General features: G+C 41.1%; 1 protein-coding gene across 1 annotated transcript in view; it reads right to left on the bottom strand.

Annotated features, from left to right (window-relative positions):
- The window catches only part of engl (endoglin, like), a 37914-nt gene that overhangs the window by 10524 nt on the left and 7229 nt on the right, over positions 1-20161 (bottom strand). Inside the window, exons 4-11 of the mRNA XM_057817753.1 lie at positions 19588-19725; positions 19258-19432; positions 16804-16990; positions 16591-16735; positions 15855-16044; positions 12344-12510; positions 11919-12071; positions 11718-11801 (exon numbers count right to left, since the gene is read on the bottom strand). Coding sequence (XP_057673736.1) covers positions 11718-11801; positions 11919-12071; positions 12344-12510; positions 15855-16044; positions 16591-16735; positions 16804-16990; positions 19258-19432; positions 19588-19725 — 1239 coding nt within the window. The remainder of the gene's footprint in view (positions 1-11717; positions 11802-11918; positions 12072-12343; positions 12511-15854; positions 16045-16590; positions 16736-16803; positions 16991-19257; positions 19433-19587; positions 19726-20161) is intronic.

Raw genomic sequence — 20161 nt, 5'->3', positions numbered from 1 at the left:
TCACTCGTGAACAAGATACTTGAATCTCCTCCACACACACACACACACACACACACACACACACACACACACACACACACACACACACACACACACACACACACACACACACACACACACACACACACATATATATATTAAGGCTGTCAAACAATTAAAATTTTTAATCGAGTTAATTACAGCTTAAAAATTAATCGTAATTAATCGCAATTCAAACATTCTCTAAAATATGCCATATTTTTCTGTAAATTATTGTTGGAATGGAAAGACACACGACGGATATATACATACAACATACTGTACATAAGTACTGAATTTGTTTAATGTAACAATAATCCACAAATGCCATTATTAACATTCTTTCTGTTAAAGTGATCCACGGATAGAAAGACTTGTAGTTCTTAAAAGATAATTGTTATAGTTACAAGTTATAGTAATTTTATAATAAAACCCCTTTTCATGTTTTTGTTTTAATAAAATTTGTAAAATTTTCAATCAAAAGTAGAGTTAATATAATAAAAAGAATAAACATAACAATAATAAGAATAGAGTGACCAAAGTCTGAGTAAGTTTTATGTGTATTTTGCATAGCTATTTTGATATGGAATGCCAGTTCATTTTGCATTGTTGTTTAACTGTGTGTCAGAATAGGGCCTCATTACTATAGACTGAAGTGCTTTTCTTTTTGTGAACATTATTTTTTTTTTGGAGAGATAGGAATATTATTTTTGTTGTGCTTTCACTAAACGATACTTAAGCTTCGGCAACTCCTTCACAACAAATTTATGTCAATAAACGGCGCGGTCCAAAGAACGCCTGTGTCCACTCGCCTTTACTGTATAACATATATCTGTACATATCTTACCCAAAATACAACAAGAGATACATCATTGCCACTAAAAGAAAGAAAACTTACTGAAATATGTGTGGAGCACAAATAGCAATTTGCATTGCATTGTGAATACAACATAAACGTCTCACAACTACTAATTCTCCCAAGTTTAGAAGAAATAACCTGAGTATGGAACGGCGCTGCCCCCAAGCGGCCGGATGCATTGTCTTCACTCTTAATGTCCATAAACGGCCTCATTGTAATCCGTTTGAGGCAATGTGCGAACGGGTCATTTAGTGCATGCGTTAATTGCGTCAAATATTTTAACGTGATTAATTAAAAAAATTAATTAACGCCTGTTAACAGGATAATTTTGACAGCCCTAATATATATACACATACATATACACATACATATATACAGTGCCTTGCAAAAGTATTCGGCCCCCTTGAATCTTGCAACCTTTCGCCACATTTCAGGCTTCAAACATAAAGATATGAAATTGAATTTTTTTGTCAAGAATCAACAATAAGTGGGACACAATCGTGAAGTGGAAAAAAATTTATTGGATAATTTAAACTTTTTTAACAAATAAAAAACTGAAAAGTGGGGCGTGCAATATTATTTGGCCCCCTTGCGTTAATACTTTGCAGCGCCACCTTTTGCTCCAATTCCAGCTGCAAGTCGCTTGGGGTATGTTTCTATCAGTTTTGCACATCGAGAGACTGACATTCTTGCCCATTCTTCCTTGCAAAACAGCTCGAGCTCAGTGAGGTTAGATGGAGAGTGTTTGTGAACAGCAGTCTTCAGCGCTTTCCACAGATTCTCGATTGGATTCAGGTCTGGACTTTGACTTGGCCATTCTAACACCTGGATACGTTTATTTTTGAACCATTCCATTGTAGATTTGGCTTTATGTTTTGGATCATTGTCCTGTTGGAAGATAAATCTCCAACCCAGTCTCAGGTCTTGTGCAGATACCAACAGGTTTTCTTCCAGAATGTTCCTGTATTTGGCTGCATCCATCTTCCCGTCAATTTTAACCATCTTCCCTGTCCCTGCTGAAGAAAAGCAGGCCCAAACCATGATGCTGCCACCACCATGTTTGACAGTGGGGATGGTGTGTTCAGGGTGATGAGCTGTGTTGCTTTTACGCCAAACATAGTTTTGCATTGTGGCCAAAAAGTTCAATTTTGGTTTCATCTGACCAGAGCACCTTCTTCCACATGTTTGGTGTGTCTCCCAGGTGGCTTGTGGCAAACTTTAAACGAGACTTTTTATGGATATCTTTGAGAAATGGCTTTTTTCTTGCCACTCTTCCATAAAGGCCAGATTTGTGCAGTGTACGACTGATTGTTGTCCTATGGACAGACTCTCCCACCTCAGCTGTAGATCTCTGCAGTTCATCCAGAGTGATCATGGGCCTCTTGGCTACATCTCTGATCAGTTTTCTCCTTGTTTGAGAAGAAAGTTTGGAAGGACGGCCGGGTCTTGGTAGATTTGCAGTGGTCTGATGCGCCTTCCATTTCAATATGATGGCTTGCACAGTGCTCCTTGAGATGTTTAAAGCTTGGGAAATCTTTTTGTATCCAAATCCGGCTTTAAACTTCTCCACAACAGTATCTCGGACCTGCCTGGTGTGTTCCTTGGTTTTCATAATGCTCTCTGCACTTTAAACAGAACCCTGAGACTATCACAGAGCAGGTGCATTTATACGGAGACTTGATTACACACAGGTGGATTCTATTTATCATCATCGGTCATTTAGGACAACATTGGATCATTCAGAGATCCTCACTGAACTTCTGGAGTGAGTTCGCTGCACTGAAAGTAAAGGGGCCGAATAATATTGCACGCCCCACTTTTCAGTTTTTTATCTGTTAAAAAAGTTTAAAATATCCAATAAATGTTGTTCCACTTCACGATTGTGTCCCACTTGTTGTTGATTCTTGACAAAAAAATTCAATTTCATATCTTTATGTTTGAAGCCTGAAATGTGGCGAAAGGTTGCAAGATTCAAGGGGGCCGAATACTTTTGCAAGGCACTGTATATATATATATATACATATATATATATATATATATATATATATACACATACATATACACATACATATATATATATATATTACGGCTGTCAAAATTATCGCGTTAACACGCGGTAATTAATTTTTTAAATTAATCACGTTAAAATATTTGACGCAATTAACGCATATGTCCCGCTCAGACAGTATTCTGCCTTTTGGTAAGTTTTACAGCAAGGCTTTTTGTGCTGTCTAACAGCGAACTCTTGTGGTCGCTTTGCGACATGGTTTATTGTGTTCTTGCCAGTTCAATATGGCTGCACGACGTCTCAGGCTGACGCCTACGTTGTAATGTTGTGCTTATATGATCCTTGGACAAGATTTGTCCGTAAGTATGGTTGTTGTAAAGAATGTACATATTATGTTAGTAAGCGAAATGTTATATTTTTTGTATGAGACGCTTTTTGTTTATGTTTAGTGAACCTGTATAGCGTGCTAAGCTAACGTTGTTGCTAATGCAACGCTTGTGTACTTTTTTTGGGAGTTTTACAATGGTCTAAAGAGGCCATTTTATTTATAAATCAGATGAAAAAGGAAGAAGTCTGATTATTAAGGCGTCGTTCACTAGCTGTCTAGCTTTGGAAAAAGTAGACGCTTCGGAGTGAGCACAGCATAGACAGATTTAAATGACAGTAGAGTGAAATGCCCACTACAGTCCTTATGTACCGTATGTTGAATGTTTATATCCATCTTGTGTCTTATCTTTCCATTCCAACAATTTATTTTACAGAATATATATATAATTTACAGAAAAATATGGCATATTTTATAGATGGTTTGAATTGCGATTAATTGCGATTAATTACGATTAATTAATTTTTAAGCTGTAATTAACTCGATTAAAAATTTTAATCGTTTGACATTCCTAATGCATATATATATATATATATATATATATATATATATATATATATATATCAAATGAGATATCAAATGAGCAGCATGGGTTGGGAACCTTTTTGACTGAGAGAGCCAAAACACCCAGCATATTTAAAAATAGGGTTCTATGACAGCCATACAGTGTTTGCATCTATGTGTATATGCATATGCAGTGCTGCTCAAAAGTTTGTGAACCCCCTCAACATTTTGGAATTTTCTATTATTTCAACCTGATTCCCTAATCAATCAATTCAGTAGTTTTTTTTTTGTTTTTTTAACAGTTGTGTTGTCGAGACTAAATTAAAAAGAGTTTTCATCAACTGATGTAGGTGCAAAATTGAACTGTTTGGTCACAACCAAAACCGCCATGTCTGGCGAAAAGTCAACACTGCATACCACCAAAAGAACCTTCTCCCAACAGTGAAGCATGGAGGTGGGAATGTCAAGATCTGGGCTTGCTTTTCATCCTCAGGACCTGGACAACTCCACATAGTCCAGGGAATCATGAATTCTGAGGAATATTGTCAAATCCTAGAACATAACCTGACGCCATCTGTTTTGAAGTTAAAGCTTGGCAGAAGGTGGATCATGCAACATGATAATGATCCAAAGCATTCCAGCAATACAACCAAGGAATGGCTGAAAAAGAAGAAGATTCGTGTTCTGGACTGGCCCAGTCAAAGTCCTGACCTAAATCCCATTGAAATGCTGTGGCGGGACCTGAAGCGAGCAGTTCATGCCAGACGCCCATCAAACCTCTCTCAACTGACTGCGTTCTGCAAGGAAGAATGGGCAAAAATCCCCCAAAGTAGATGTGAGAGGCTGATTAGTCACTACAGAAACCGTTTGGTTGAGGTAATCTCTGCAAAAGGAGGCGCAATATCCTATTAACTGAAGGGGTTCACATACTTTTGCACACATGATATCTGAGTTTTTCTTAAATCAACCACTTTTGTTAAATAAAGAATGACAATATAACTATTTCTTTTGTTTCAGTCCATTATTTGGAATGTCAGTATTGTGGATTTGGGTATAACTTAACATTTAATAAGGTTATTTTAGTTTTTTTTACAAAAAATCTGACCATCGCTGTGGGGTTCACAAACTTTCGAGCAGCACTGTATACTAGTATATTACAGTATATAGTCGCTGAGTTGTGATTGATAAAAATTTTGAGGAAACAACAACTAAAGCCTAACATCTTCACTTGAGATGTTACAATCCTTGCTCAGTTTCACACTCACCACTTTTAAAAAATCAAATAGAAAAATGGATTGGTGTTGCAAATATTTCCTGAAAGTGAAAACCACAACTAGGTGGACGTGTGCATCACAATGGCCGAGACAGTTTGAGCCTCTCAAGGCAACCGTTTCGTGAGTTTCACTCCCCTGGAAGTGGCGACAATTTGACAGGCGAAAAAGTAATGAAAGTGCAACAGATCGCCCACTTGTGTTACTTGGGCTACCACGCAGTTTACATTCGTGGTTTAATTTTCTATTACACATTTTTATACACTCCTACACTCCTCCACACACACACACACCCACGCAAACACACACACACACACACACACACACACACACACACACATATATATATATGTACATATATATGTGTGTAATAATAAGGAAATAATATTACAAATTAAGAAAATGTTAATTAAGAACAAAAGTAAAAAAAAATAAAATGAATAAAAACACTCTGGTTGTGGCCGAAAATAACACTCTAAAATTGTTGTTATTATTTATTTCAATGGATTTTTAACTCATTGTCAATGATAGACGTCCGATTAATCTAAACTGGGAAGACTGGCTGTGAATGCTGATGTATCAGTATGTACTTTATATAAATATAGTGTAATTTTCGGACTGTAAGCCGCCACTTTTTACCTTCATTTTGAATCCTGCGGCTTATAGTCGCATCACATATGTTCATTTATTTGGGTTAATTGGTAACACTTTATTTGAAAGTGGCATCATAAGACCATCATAAGTATGTCATGACAGTATCATTGGCGTTACTGAATGCTTATGACAGATGTCATTAAGCGTCATCTGGCAAATAATGTCACTAACTCATTTATGTGCAGCTCCTTTTACATCCATTCAAAAGTGAGGTAATTTGCCGGATAACACTGAATGTGTGGTGGTCCTAGCCCACACTCCCCTCTACTGGCTTTTATTGTTGTTACACTTCCTGTGTTATGTGGCATGAGCTCAACCTTGGCAGACCTGGGAATGCACCTGCAGCTCATCACAATCAACACTGCTTTTAAGGAGCGGCCTGGACAGCAAGCAGGTGCCAGATGATTCTGCCAGACGCCAGTGGTACATCGGCCAACTACGCTTGTAGTATTTGACAATCGTCTAATGAACTATTAAGTAATTCTTGTTTTTTGCCATCAGGAAAACCACCCATCAAGCCCTCGCAACCACAGCCTGAGCCACAGCCTGAGCCATTTTTCAATAAAAACCCTTCACTCCACTTCAGTTTTCTGGTCGCACTTTGGTCCACATCAACTTTGCCAACTTTGCCGTGACATAATCATCTGGCCACTAAAAATGGACCAAGCGACCGCTGACACCTTCCAGGAGGCCCTCGGACACCAGGGAATCATGTTGGGCAAGAATGAGCAGGTGCTATGTAGCCTTGGGGAAACACTCAGGACAATTGCCATGGACTTGCAGCAGGTCAAGACACAGCTCTCCCCCCATCCAGGGCCGATTCTACTGAATCCGTGAGTAGTCCGACAGGTGGCCTACCGACCCCCCCTCAGCTGAATGTATTCATTCCAACCCCTGAATGTTATTCAGGGGAGTTGGGCTCTTGCAGTCGTTTTTTGCTCAATTGCAATCTAGTGTTTAATATGCAGCCTTCTAGTTATGCCTCTGATGCCGCCAGGGTTGCTTTTTGCATTAATCTGTTAAGGGGAAAGGCTGGTCAGTGGGCGACGGCACTTTGGGAGAGAAGCTCACCTATGTTAAATACTTTTGAGGCCTTTTCCGGGGAACTCCGCAGGGTATTTGATCACCCTATTCGTGGGAGAGAGGCCAGAAACCGCCTTTTCTCCCTCCAGCAGGGTTCTAAATCAGTGGCAGACTTTTCAATCGCGTTTCGTATTTTGGCCGCAGAAAGTGGCTGGGACGAGCTTGCCTTGGTCTCAATTTTCTCACGCAATTTGGCAGACGATATCAAGGACGTACTAGCAACACGGGATGAACCTTCCACCCTAGAAGAGCTAATTACCCTAGCTATAAAAATAGATAATCGCCTCAGGGAACGTAGGCGCGAGAAAGCAACCAAATCACGTCCATTCCCGCCACTCACGTCACCATCGGCTGGTGCAGTCAACCCACCCCCTGATGCTACTCCGACACTGACACTCCTTTGGAGGAGCCCACGCACCTTGGGCGAACCCAGTTAGCTCCGGACGAGCGCCGCCAATATAACCCTTGCTCTTACTGCAGACAAACCGGACACTATGCAATCTCCTGCTCAGCACGGCCAAAAGACAGGGCTCACCAGGGAAAGAGCCCGCTAGTAAGCCAAAAGTCCTCAGATCCTCGCCTTCTGTCACGACTCGTACTCCCTGCTAGCATCTCCCATGATTTGGACGCTAAGCCACTTCAGGTTCTCATTGATTCAAGTGCTGATGACAGTTTCATGGACGAAAGCTTTGCAAACAAAGCCAAAATCCCTCTCGAACCCCTCAGGGCCCCCGAAAGTAGTAGAAGCCGTGGACGGTAGAAAGCTGTTTTCGGTAACCCATCGCACCATCCCTCTCATGCTCAAGGTCTCGGGAAATCCTCATGAATTAATACAATTGTTTATTATCTCCTCACCAGTAGCACATGTCGTCCTTGGTTTCCCCTGGCTTAAACACCACAACCCAAACATCAATTGGACGGAGGGAAAGATCGTGGGATGGAGCAATCGCTGCCACTTGGAATGTCTTGGCTCGGCGCACCCAATTTGTAGACCGGTAAGAATGCCAACCTATCTGCCAGTGCCTCCTGACCTCACCAATGTACCCCCTGAATACCATGACCTGGCTACAATGTTCAGCAAGGACCTCGCCCACACTCTGCCTCCCCATCGCCCCTATGACTGTGCAATTGATCTCCTGCCAGGGGCTCCCCTTCCATCGAGCAGACTCTACAACATATCCGGTCCTGAAAGAGCAGCCGTGGAAGAATACATCAGAGACTCTTTGGCTTCTGGTATCATACGCCCCTCCTCCTCTCCGGTCGGTGCCGGTTTTTTCTTTGTGGAGAAAAAGGATTCCACTCTCTGCCCCTGCATTGATTACCACAGCCTAAACCAAATAACAATAAAGGATAAGTACCCTTTGCCTCTAATTGACCCTTCTTTTGAGCCCTTCAGTCATGCCAGGTTCTTTACCAAGCTGGATCTTCGAACTGCATATCACCTCGTCCGAATCCGTGAGGGGGACGAATGGAAGACTGCGTTCAACACTCCCCTTGGTCATTTTGAATACCTAGTAATGCCCTTTGGTCTAACAAATGTCCCCGCTGTCTTTCAAAGACTCATGAACGACCTGTTCAGAGACGTTCTGAATCGCTTTGTGTTTATTTACCTTGACGATACACTTGTGTTTTCTCGTTCCCTAAAGGACCATCGCCATCACGTCAGGATGGTCCTGCAGCGATTTTTGGAGAACCGGCCTTTCGTTAAACCGGTGAAGTGCGAGTTCCACGTGTCATCAGTGAGCTTTTTGGGCTACATCATCGCCCAGGGCCAACTCCAACCAGACCCGATAAAGATAAAGGCAGTCGTTGACTGGCCTACTCCCAGTACCCGCAAAGAACTACAGAGATTCTTGGGTTTTGCCAATTTCTATCGTCGCTTCATTAGGGACTACAGCAAGGTGGCACTCCCTCTGACCCAACTCACTTCCACCAAACACCCCTTTACCTGGTCTGAAGCCGCAGGTAACGCCTTTTCACGTTTGAAGTCCCTCTTCACCTCTGCCCCTATCCTCAAACACCCAGACACCACACGCCAATTTGTGGTGGAAGTGGATGCATCCGACGCTGGAGTAGGGGCTATTTTGTCCCAGCGGGATCCCACTACCCAGAAATTACATCCATGTGCCTTTTTTTCCCGGCGGCTGAGCCCTGCCGAGAGAAATTATGATGTGGGCAACCGTGAATTGCTGGCGGTTGTTTTGGCCCTGCAAGAATGGCGTCACTGGCTGGAAAGTGCTAAGATCCCATTCTTAATCTGGACAGATCACAAGAACCTCTCCTACATCCAATCCGCACAGCGTCTTAACCCCCGACAAGCCCGCTGGTCACTGTTTCTTGCCCGGTTCAATTTTACACTTTCATACCGCCCAGGTTCACGCAATGGTAAAGTTGATGCACTATCACGGTTACATTCTCCCAATCTGGACACGGAAGACCCTGGGCCCATTCTCCCCTCGGCCTGCGTGGTCGGTGCAGCTAGATGGGAGATCACATCACTGGTCAGGGAAGCTCAAAAGGCTGATCCGGATCCAGGAAACGGTCCCCCAAACTGCCTATATGTCCCATCTGGCGTGCGGTCTCAAGTCCTGGAATGGGGCCATTCGTCCAAGCTAACCTGCCACCCTGGTATCCATAGGACCCTCTGTTTCCTCCAACAATCGTTCTGGTGGCCTGGTATGGCCAAAGATACCCGCAACTTTGTCAATGCCTGCACTGTCTGTGCTCGAGGGAAGGCCTCCCATCAGCCACCCACTGGTCTGTTACACCCTCTCCCTGTTTCCAGTCAACCTTGGTCCCACATCGCAGTTGATTTTGTAACCGGTCTGCCTCCCTCTGAAGGTAACACAGTTATACTTACCATTATCGATCGTTTTTCCAAGTCTGTTCACTACTTGAAACCGCAAATCTCTTGGTCAAGCATGTTTTCAGGCTTCATGGCATCCCCTTAGACATCGTTTCAGACCGTGGTCCCCAGTTCTCCTCGGTGGTGTGGAAAGAGTTCTGCAAGGCGGTGGGGGCTACAGCCAGTCTCTCTTTGGGATACCATCCCCAGACCAACGGCCAGACAGAAAGGGCAAACCAGGACCTAGAAGCTGCTCTACGTTGTGTTACCGCCCACCATCCGGTCTCCTGGAGCACTTTCTTTCCATGGGTTGAGTATGCCCATAATTCGCTCATCTGCTCGGCCACTGGTATGTCCCCTTTCATGGCTTGTAATGGATTTGAGCCTCCATTGTTCCCAGAGCAGGAAAAGGAGATAGCCGTTCCTACTGTGAAGGACCATGTCAGCAGGATTAGGGAAATCTGGAAGACTGTAAGGGCTGCCCTCGCTCGTACCGCCGAGAAAAACGAGACTGGCCGATCTACATCGTTCAACAGCCCCAGAATACAAGGTAGGACAGGAGGTCTGGTTGTCCGCCCGGGACCTCCCCCTGCAGGTAGAGTCACGAAAACTGGCCCGCCGCTTTGTGGGCCCGTACAAAATAGCAAAGATCATCAACCCATCTGCCGTTCGGTTGGACCTCCTGGCATCCATGAATGTCTACCCCACCTTTCACGTTTCCCTTCTCAAGCCAGTTTCCTCCAGTGACCTATGTCCTCCTGCCGTTGCACCTCCCCCGCCCCTTCTCATTGATGGCCACCCCGCTTTTGCAGTATCAAGGATTCTTGATGTCCGGCCTCGCGGCCGTGGATTCCAGTTCCTGGTGGACTGGGTGGGCTATGGCCCTGAGGAGAGGTCATGGATTTCCCGTAGCCTCATTCTGGACCCGTCCCTCTTGCGGGACGTCTATGCCGCCAACCCTGGAAAGCCGGGCAGGCCACCCGGTGGCGTCCGTTGAGGGGGGGGGGTACTGTGGTGGTCCTAGCCCACACTCCCCTCTACTGGCTTTTATTGTTGTTACACTTCCTGTTTTATGTGGCATGAGCTCAACCTTGGCAGACCTGGGAGTGCACCTGCAGCTCATCACAATCAACACTGCTTTTAAGGAGCGGCCTGGCCAGCAAGCAGGTGCCAGATGATTCTGCCAGACGCCAGTGGTACATCGGCCAACTACGCTTGTAGTATTTGACAATCGTCTAACGAACTATTAAGTAATTCCTGTTTTTTGCCATCAGGAAAACCACCCATCAAGCCCTCGCAGCCACAGCCACAGCCTGAGCCACAGCCACCGCCTGAGCCATTGTTCATTAAAAACCCTTCCCTCCACTTCAGTTTTCTGGTCGCACTTTGGTCCACATCAACTTTGCCAACTTTGCCGTGACAGAATGACTCTTGTTATAAGCATTCATTAATGCTCATGACAGCGTCATGTCATAATTATGACTTTCTAATGACAGTCTTATGGTGTCACTGTCAAATAATGTTACCAAATACCATAACTAGCAATTAATGAAACAACTGGAACAGTAACTGAAGAAATAATTAGCAAAGAACATGAATTTTGATTGTTAATTCCATCTGTAGCGCTGGTACGCAAGCTAGGAGGCATGTTGGACAGCAACAGTGTTAACAGCAGGTGGCAGCAGACGTTGATAGTCTCCCTTATGGGAGCAGTGATGGCAAAATGAAGCTTCTTGAAGCAATGAAGCCTTGCAGTCAGTTGGTTTAAAGTTTGGTTCATTTGGTCTTCTGACAGTCGTATGATGTCGCTGTCAAAAAAAAGTGGTACTGGATAATATCTTTTGGTCTAAATATCCCATAATACAGTGAGGACAGCTGCGGTTTATAGGCCAGTGCAGCTTATCTATGAACAAATGTTGTTTTCGTGTCAAATTTAGTGGATGGCGGCTTACAGTCAAGTGCACCTTTTAGTGTAAAAATTATGGTGTATATAAATACACTAAAAACAGTTTTGGATGTCCCATGTGGCCACTTTGGGGCCCCATATGAAGAAATGATAGAGACAAAAAAATAACAAGCATTTGTCTCACATGGATGCCAAGTGAACTTCCTGATGTCCAATCAGTCTTGTTGTGTGGCAACATGATGTGAGTCTTGCTTTTCCATAACAGCACCTGGCCAGTGATGAGAGAGGAGACACAGGACATTATAATAATAATACAGTAGTACTAGTATGTAATAATCTGTAATAATCTCTAATAGTAATAATCTGCCTGTTTTGTGTGACTCACTCTGTTTTTGTACTGCACCCATTTAGTACCCAGAAGCTGTCCCTCGGTCCCGCAGGAAATGACTGGGAACACCAAGAGGAAATGACTCCCATTGAACTGAGCCTGGCATGCCGGGTCCCGCAAAGTTACAGCAGAAACATGCATGGACAAATTCTGCAAGGAAAATTGAACAATAAATCAAATAATTATTTGATTTGCTGACTAATATTGGAAATGTCTTTGGTAAATTTAGGATTTAGTTTTTTTTTTTTTTTTTTTGTACTTTTGTCAGACCATCCTGGGATTCACGATTAATATCATTTCAAAGCCCAAATTTGGCCCAAATCTAAATAATTGGTTGAGCATGTCTGTTTTACTGGTGCATGGGTTTAAAAAACATGACAAACAATACAAGAGGATTATTTGAGAAACCCTGGGTTGAAGACCTGCAGGGTGTGTTGGTCCACTGCCACACTGAGGCGTCCGTTTTCACACTGCACTGTCAAACTGTCTCGACCTCTGTCAGCTCCATCTCCATTGAGCCATCCTCTCAGGCGATGTTCATGAGCCCACTTAGGCCTCTTGGTAACGGGCATCATTGTTGCCACTGCATCTAAAATATAAATATCTTAATTTTACAATGTATTTGTAAAATTTGGTGGGGTACGTCTTTTAATCAAGTGCGATTTATAGTCCGACAGTTATGATAAATGTGACTTCCGTAAATTCAACCGACACACAATAAACACATAAAAATGCATTATTTCTGTCATTATTTGTATGGTTTCTCACTTCTCAGTTCTTCTCACTCAGAAGTAGGGCTTGGTATTGCGACTGAAACATATTGAGATATAATCCAATATTGCAACAAAAATACTGATTACGATAATGCTTGTCAAACATTTTTTTTTTTACATTTTTGAAATATTTACAGATGAGTGAAAAACAGAAAACAATTAAATTAATTGTATCACTTGCAACTCCAAACAATTTTCTGAAATTATAACTAGTTAGCTATTGCCAAATAGCAAGCCCAACATATTTGACGTTCATAACCATGTGAATATAAGCGTGTGTGTGTGTGTGTGTGGGGGGGGGGGGGTGCATGGTTGCGTGCATGTATTAAAAAATGCTCTGGGAAAAAAACCAGAAACCTGGAAGTAAACACTTGTGTTGAGTAATTATGTCACAGCAGCCATTAACAACAAGTTGTCCGTTTGAAGTGTACTGTTCAAGCTCTAAGTCATTTGTGTTACAATGACATGTTTGCGCAGTCGTTGTATTGATTTTTATAATGTTGTACATTGTTCAAGTCATTCAAGCTGTTATAAATGTTCATACATGAATGCTTATTGTTTACAAGAAATTTTTATATACTTACTGTTTAGACTGCATGTACAATTATTAAATATGTTAAATTGAAAGCTGGTAAATAATATGGTTTGATTTAGATTTTCAAATTATATAACAGTCCGCTTGGGCAAATTTATCGTCATTTATTGTTATCGAGGTAAATTTGCTCAATTTACCGTGATACGTACTTAAGGCCATATCGCCCATCCCTATTGCCCAGTTCTACTCAGAGGGGAAAGGTACTGAGACTGCTGGCATGGAAATGACAAAAAAGTTAAGTGGACATAATCTAATTTTGATAATCTAAGATAATAATGTAATGATTCCACAAACTCATATTGCGAAAGAGTGAGTCACAGATCATGAAGACAATCTAAGATAATAATGTAATGATTTAACAAACTCATATTGCGAAAGAGTGAGTCACAGATCGTGGTTGTATTGTATTTTCCATTAAAACACATTAAAGGGAACCTCAGACTTAAACATTTGTAGGCTCTAATAAGCCACAAATATTGTCTTTTACTAGAATATGTTATAAGAAACACATAACATATTGCCATTGATTTAAAAATCTATAATATTTAGTACCATAGACTTAATAATTGTATTGACGGGTCACAACCGTCAGCCATTGCACAATGCCTACAGGGATCCAACGCCAGATTTAGGTTGAAAAAGTCTGAAAGCTGTACTGCATACATACAGGAAACATTGTCTCTGGAGTGATTTGTTCTATAATTCAAGGTAATTATTATATTTTTCGTACCATGCATGCATTTTGAAACGTTGTGAAAAAAATCAATGGGAGAAATCAGCCGCTACAGCATTGGCATTATACTTTGCAATATTTACGTAAAATAACCGTTAACTGCAAGTTTTTTTGCTTTCAACCAAGACTCGAGACTGTTTTACTTCCATATCTATAAAGAATTCAGGGATTCAAGCATTTATTCACATGGATTTTCAACGGAAAAAGCTCTTTTTTACATATGGCGGCCGCTAATTTCCTTACTGACTAGCCTCATAGTTCGCAATATTTACGTAAAATAAATGCTACCTGCACGTTTTTTGTTTTTTTTTTGCTTTTAACTAAGAATCGAGACTGTTTTACGTCCATATCTATGAAGAATTTAAGGGATTTAAGCATTTATTCACAGGGATTTTCACCGGAAAAGCTCTGTTTACATATGGCGGCGGCCACATTGACTGACAGACTAGCATCGTACTAGACATATTTACGTAAAAAAAAAGCTAACTATAGTTTTTTTTCTTCTTCTTGCTTTTAACCAAGAACCAAGACTGTTTTACGTCCATATCTATAAAGAATTCAGGGTTTTATGCATTTATTCACAAGAACTTTCACCGGAAAAGCTCTGTTTATATATGTAGCCGGCCACATTGACTGACAGGCTAGCATCGTACTTCTGCATATTTACATAAAATAAATGCTAACTGCATGTTTTTTTGCTTTTAACCAAGAATCGAGACTGTTTTACGTCTATACCTATAAAGAATTCTGGGATTTAAGCATATATTTACAAGGTTTTCAATGAAAAAAGCTTTTTGTCTGTGATTCCACTCGGTCAGCTTTGACGGCCATGCCAACAATGCAGGCCCCCTATTAATCGGCCCCGCGGCCCATGTCCCGTCAATATCATGAAGTCTTTTTGAAGTTATTATGAAGTCTTTGTTAGTACATGTTTTGACCCACAGAGGGCGCCATGTTTTAGGTGAACAATGGACGTTCGGGGTGATGACTTAGATTGTCACTTTTACTCGACGAATACTACCGGGTTACTGTAATTCCTTCTGCGTAGCGAGACATCCAACACATGCGCTCATCGGTTGAAAGCGGTGACAACTTACTATTTGTGTTTTTATTGAGTGTTTAATTACCTTTTCATTGCCTCAAAATCATTTTTGCATGTGTTTCCCTTTCATACTTTTAAGCATTGTGTTTTGTTGTGGGAGCTTTAAAGCGGATTTTTGATCTGTTGACCAAATTGTTCACGTAGCATATTTTACTCACCCTTATTTGATATTACTACGTTTAAGATTTTCCTTAAGGCATATTTAGTATGTTCTGTCTGTATGCATCTAAGCAAAACAAGCTGAAAGCACACGGTAGTACTTTGGGTGTCAAATTCGCCTCTTGGAGGACGTTTCGCCGGTGTAGCACATTTTGGCATGCTCTCGTCTCGTCCCATCCCGTCTTTCCTGTTCATTTTGCTTTTGCTGCTCTTTTTGTGAAATATCAACAGTTCTGCCATGCTCATTAACGTTCCTCTCGGGTTCAAAATGAAAGGGTTGAACAGATGACATGTTTATGTCGTTAGAGTAATACTCTGGAAGCCTGGCAGCATAACCATGTGACATCACCGCCCTGGGACGTCAACAAAAATGGCAACCTACTAGTTAAACTAATTTTACAAATTGTATAAGTGTACATCAAGAGGGTTTCATTCATCAAATTATTTGAACTCATAAAAATGTTTATCTTTTAAGAACTACATGTCTTTCTGTCTGTGGATCCCAAGTTTAAAGGATGAGGAAAAATGTCAAATATCATACAAATGGGAAGCATACAAATGGTTTCCTGACCTGTCCTGGTCCCAGCCAGCCGAATTACAAAGCGATTGGCCTGGTCGGCCTCAGTGTATGAGGTCACATTGTAGCCGTTCTCTTCAGACCACAAAAGAATGTCCGCTATGCTGGACAGATCCGGAATTAACGTCGTAGTCAGAGTCAGTTCAGTCTCAGGAGGGTAAGGAGGGGAAACACTGTTAGACGACTGCACAAAAGACACAAACATGAACAAAAATTGAAAGCAGTTGCAAAAAAAAAAAAAAAAAAGAAAGAAATAAACATAAATGGTAACCCATTTAATGCCACAAGGCAGAGGGGTGAATTAGATTTGATTAAATTTGATGGTAAGATGTTCTAGACTTAATAGAGTATTATGGTATATCATTACGCTTTCCTTGCCTAATTTTAGCTCAATATGATGTAAAATAAGTATGAAATAAAACTTGGCAATATGGCCTAAACAAAAAAAAAATGGATGTATAATTTTTTGAAAATTTTCCCCCTTTCCCTGTATGTTTTAAAGGAAACAATAAGAACAAAAGATAGAGAAAGCTCAAAACATGTTTAACCAATTCTAGGGATGAGCTCAGTTGCTGTGATGGCGAACAATTGTTTTTGCTATATTTTGAGATAATTTTTGACATCTTAGTGGAGTGCCTTTTGCAAAATCTTTAATAATGAAATGTCAATTTTGTTTCCTTAAAGTTTATTTAATTTTCTGCTTAAAATAAATAAATGTGTGCACTCTTACATGAATAAGGATGTGACCTTGGACATCATGAGCGACAATGGCCCAGTTTACTGGCACCGAACTGCTGAGAATGAGCACCACATTTTGACCCAAAGAACCGTCCGATGGACGGACGAGGGAAACTATCACCTCCACCTGAAGAGAGCTGGAGGAGACGTGTTTATTTATGTTTGATGGAATCATACGACTCTACTACTACTAATACAGTACTACTTATACAGAATAGCTTGATGGAGCGCCGAACCTGCTGAATGTAGTTTGATCACATGAACCTGTGAATCGGTTTCACTTGGTACTGAATGTTCGCAACCTTGCACGTCCTGTGGTTGCAGGTCTGAGGTCATGTAGTTATTGGAGAGAAACACTGACTTAAGATGGCATGCATGAGGCTGCGTCAGATCTGCAATGGGGGGGATAGATAATGTTTTTGAATAATGCACATAATTTTCACGAGCCCTAGTATCTGTAAAAACTATGCACAGCATGTGAAAAATAAATGGACTAACACACCTTCCTAAAATAATTAAAACAGTATTAAAATTTTCGAAATTGTTTTTAATTATCAAAAATTCATCAAATGTTTCAGTTTTTGTGTTTCCTGAAAAACATTATTTAGGCATTAATAAGGCCAATTTGTAATTATCACACACAGACACACCTAATAACTAACAGAACAGGAAGAGGGAAGTCAGGGCAAATTTAAATATGATTAATACTACTATATACAGTGCCTTGCAAAAGTATTCGGCCCCCTTGAATCTTGCAAACTTTTGCCACATTTCAGGCTTCAAACATAAAGATATGAAATTTAATTTTTTTGTCAAGAATCAACAACAAGTGGGACACAATCGTGAAGTGGAACAACATTTATTGGATAATTTAAACTTTTTTAACAAATAAAAAACTGAAAAGTGGGGCGTGCAATATTATTCGGCCCCTTTACTTTCAGTGCAGCAAACTCACTCCAGAAGTTCAGTGAGGATCTCTGAATGATCCAATGTTGTCCTAAATGACCGATGATGATAAATAGAATCCACCTGTGTGTAATCAAGTCTCCGTATAAATGCACCTGCTCTGTGATAGTCTCAGGGTTCTGTTTAAAGTGCGGAGAGCATTATGAAAAACCAAGGAACACACCAGGCAGGTCCGAGATACTGTTGTGGAGAAGTTTAAAGCCGGATTTGGATACAAAAAGATTTCCCAAGCTTTAAACATCTCAAGGAGCACTGTGCAAGCCATCATATTGAAATGGAAGGAGCATCAGACCACTGCAAATCTACCAAGACCCGGCCGTCCTTCCAAACTTTCTTCTCAAACAAGGAGAAAACTGATCAGAGATGCAGCCAAGAGGCCCATGATCACTCTGGATGAACTGCAGAGATCTACAGCTGAGGTGGGAGAGTCTGTCCATAGGACAACAATCAGTCGTACACTGCACAAATCTGGCCGTTATGGAAGAGTGGCAAGAAGAAAGCCATTTCTCAAAGATATCCATAAAAAGTCTCGTTTAAAGTTTGCCACAAGCCACTGGGAGACACACCAAACATGTGGAAGAAGGTGCTCTGGTCAGATGAAACCAAAATTGAACTTTTTGGCCACAATGCAAAATGATATGTTTGGCATAAGAGCAACACAGCTCATCACCCTGAACACACCATCCCCACTGTCAAACATGGTGGTGGCAGCATCATGGTTTGGGCCTGTTTTTCTTCAGCAGGGACAGGGAAGATGGTTAAAATTGACGGGAAGATGGATGCAGCCAAATACAGGAACATTCTGGAAGAAAACCTGTTGGTATCTGCACAAGACCTGAGACTGGGACGGAGATTTATCTTCCAACAGGACAATGATCCAAAACATAAAGCCAAATCTACAATGGAATGGTTAAAAAATAAACGTATCCAGGTGTTAGAATGGCCAAGTCAAAGTCCAGACCTGAATCCAATCGAGAATCTGTGGAAAGAGCTGAAGACTGCTGTTCACAAACACTCTCCATCCAACCTCACTGAGCTCGAGCTGTTGTGCAAGGAAGAATGGGCAAGAATGTCAGTCTCTCGATGTGCAAAACTGATAGAAACATACCCCAAGCGACTTGCAGCTGTAATTGGAGCAAAAGCTGGCGCTACAAAGTATTAACGCAAGGGGGCCGAATAATATTGCACGCCCCACTTTTCAGTTTTTTATTTGTTAAAAAACTTTAAATTATCCAATAAATTTTGTTCCACTTCACGATTGTGTCCCACTTGTTGTTGATTCTTGACAAAAAATTAAAATTTTATATCTTTATGTTTGAAGCCTGAAATGTGGCGAAAGGTTGCAAGGTTCAAGGGGGCCGAATACTTTTGCAAGGCACTGTATACTACTTTTGAATTAATTATGGCTTTGTGGGTAAAGCTGTTAATTGCAAATACTTCATGCTATTAGTCCCAATTTTAAAAAATGCCCAGCCTTAAAAATAACCCACATGCTATAAAAGTATACTCTTGGGTTATCTAATAAAAATAAATAATTGGTCAAATGATCAAATAGGTTGCAGGTCTACAACTGACAAACTTATTGAAATTCACAGTAAAAGGATGAAAAGAGCCACTTAATCGGACGTCTATCATCACCATTGCCACTGAGAGAGTTAAGAGCAAAACCACAGCTGGTTCTCCAGTGGCTCACCCTCTCCTAGTCGGACATACACTCGATTTCCGTGGGTGACATGTGTCAAAGAGGACAGGTTGCCGTGGTGTTTCAGAGCCCATCGGTACAGCGCACGTTGACGGAAAGGGAGCCAGTGCAGCCGCCGGACAAGCAAGCGTAGCATCGGGGACTGTACGCTGGAGTTTGAGGATACCTGATATGTTGTTTGAAACAAGAAAAGCATATACAGTATTGAGATAATGAACTTGTTTGTCTTGGCTTCCATCCATATTGATGTATGCAATATAAACATACTGTTCAACATTGGAAATAATATGGCTTCAAGTTGTATAAATGGGCAGTACTGACCTTCACCACAACAGGAAGGTCAGGGGGCAGTCTCTCAGCTTCCAGCTTCCAGTTTACTGGTTGCTTGGAGCTGAGTATTAAGGTAACTTTCCTTAAAATCGACTGGCTTAGAGACAAAGGCTTCAACAGTACTGTGATCTATACAAGAAAAAGGTTCACAGTCAAAATTAAGTAGATAAATAAATAACAATGCTGTAAAGCCGTGGTGACAAACTGGAAGCCTGGGGCCAGATCCAGCCCACCACATCATTTTGTGTGGCCCACAAAAGAATGTGCATCAACTTCACTAAAATTATTGTAATTTTTTTGTAATCCAGAAATGGGAGAATTAATAAAATAAAAATTAAACAAATAATACACGAGAGAGAAAATATTTATTGTTGATTCCTTTATTTTTTTTTAAATTAAATGCATAAATAAAAAGAGAATCACTACCCACCCCCACCCTTTTTCTTATTAAAAGCTGCAACTAACTAAAAGATAAAAATGAAAAATATATTTACTTTGTAATTTTTTCACTGCTGTGCAATATTCTTCAAATGGAATCCAACCTCCCACTGCCATCCACTGTTAT

The sequence above is a fragment of the Corythoichthys intestinalis genome, chromosome 16, assembly GCF_030265065.1.
Source record: "Corythoichthys intestinalis isolate RoL2023-P3 chromosome 16, ASM3026506v1, whole genome shotgun sequence".
Lineage (NCBI taxonomy): Eukaryota > Metazoa > Chordata > Actinopteri > Syngnathiformes > Syngnathidae > Corythoichthys > Corythoichthys intestinalis.
The sequence above is the reverse complement of the archived record's forward strand: the minus strand, read 5'-3'. Positions and strand labels throughout refer to the sequence as shown.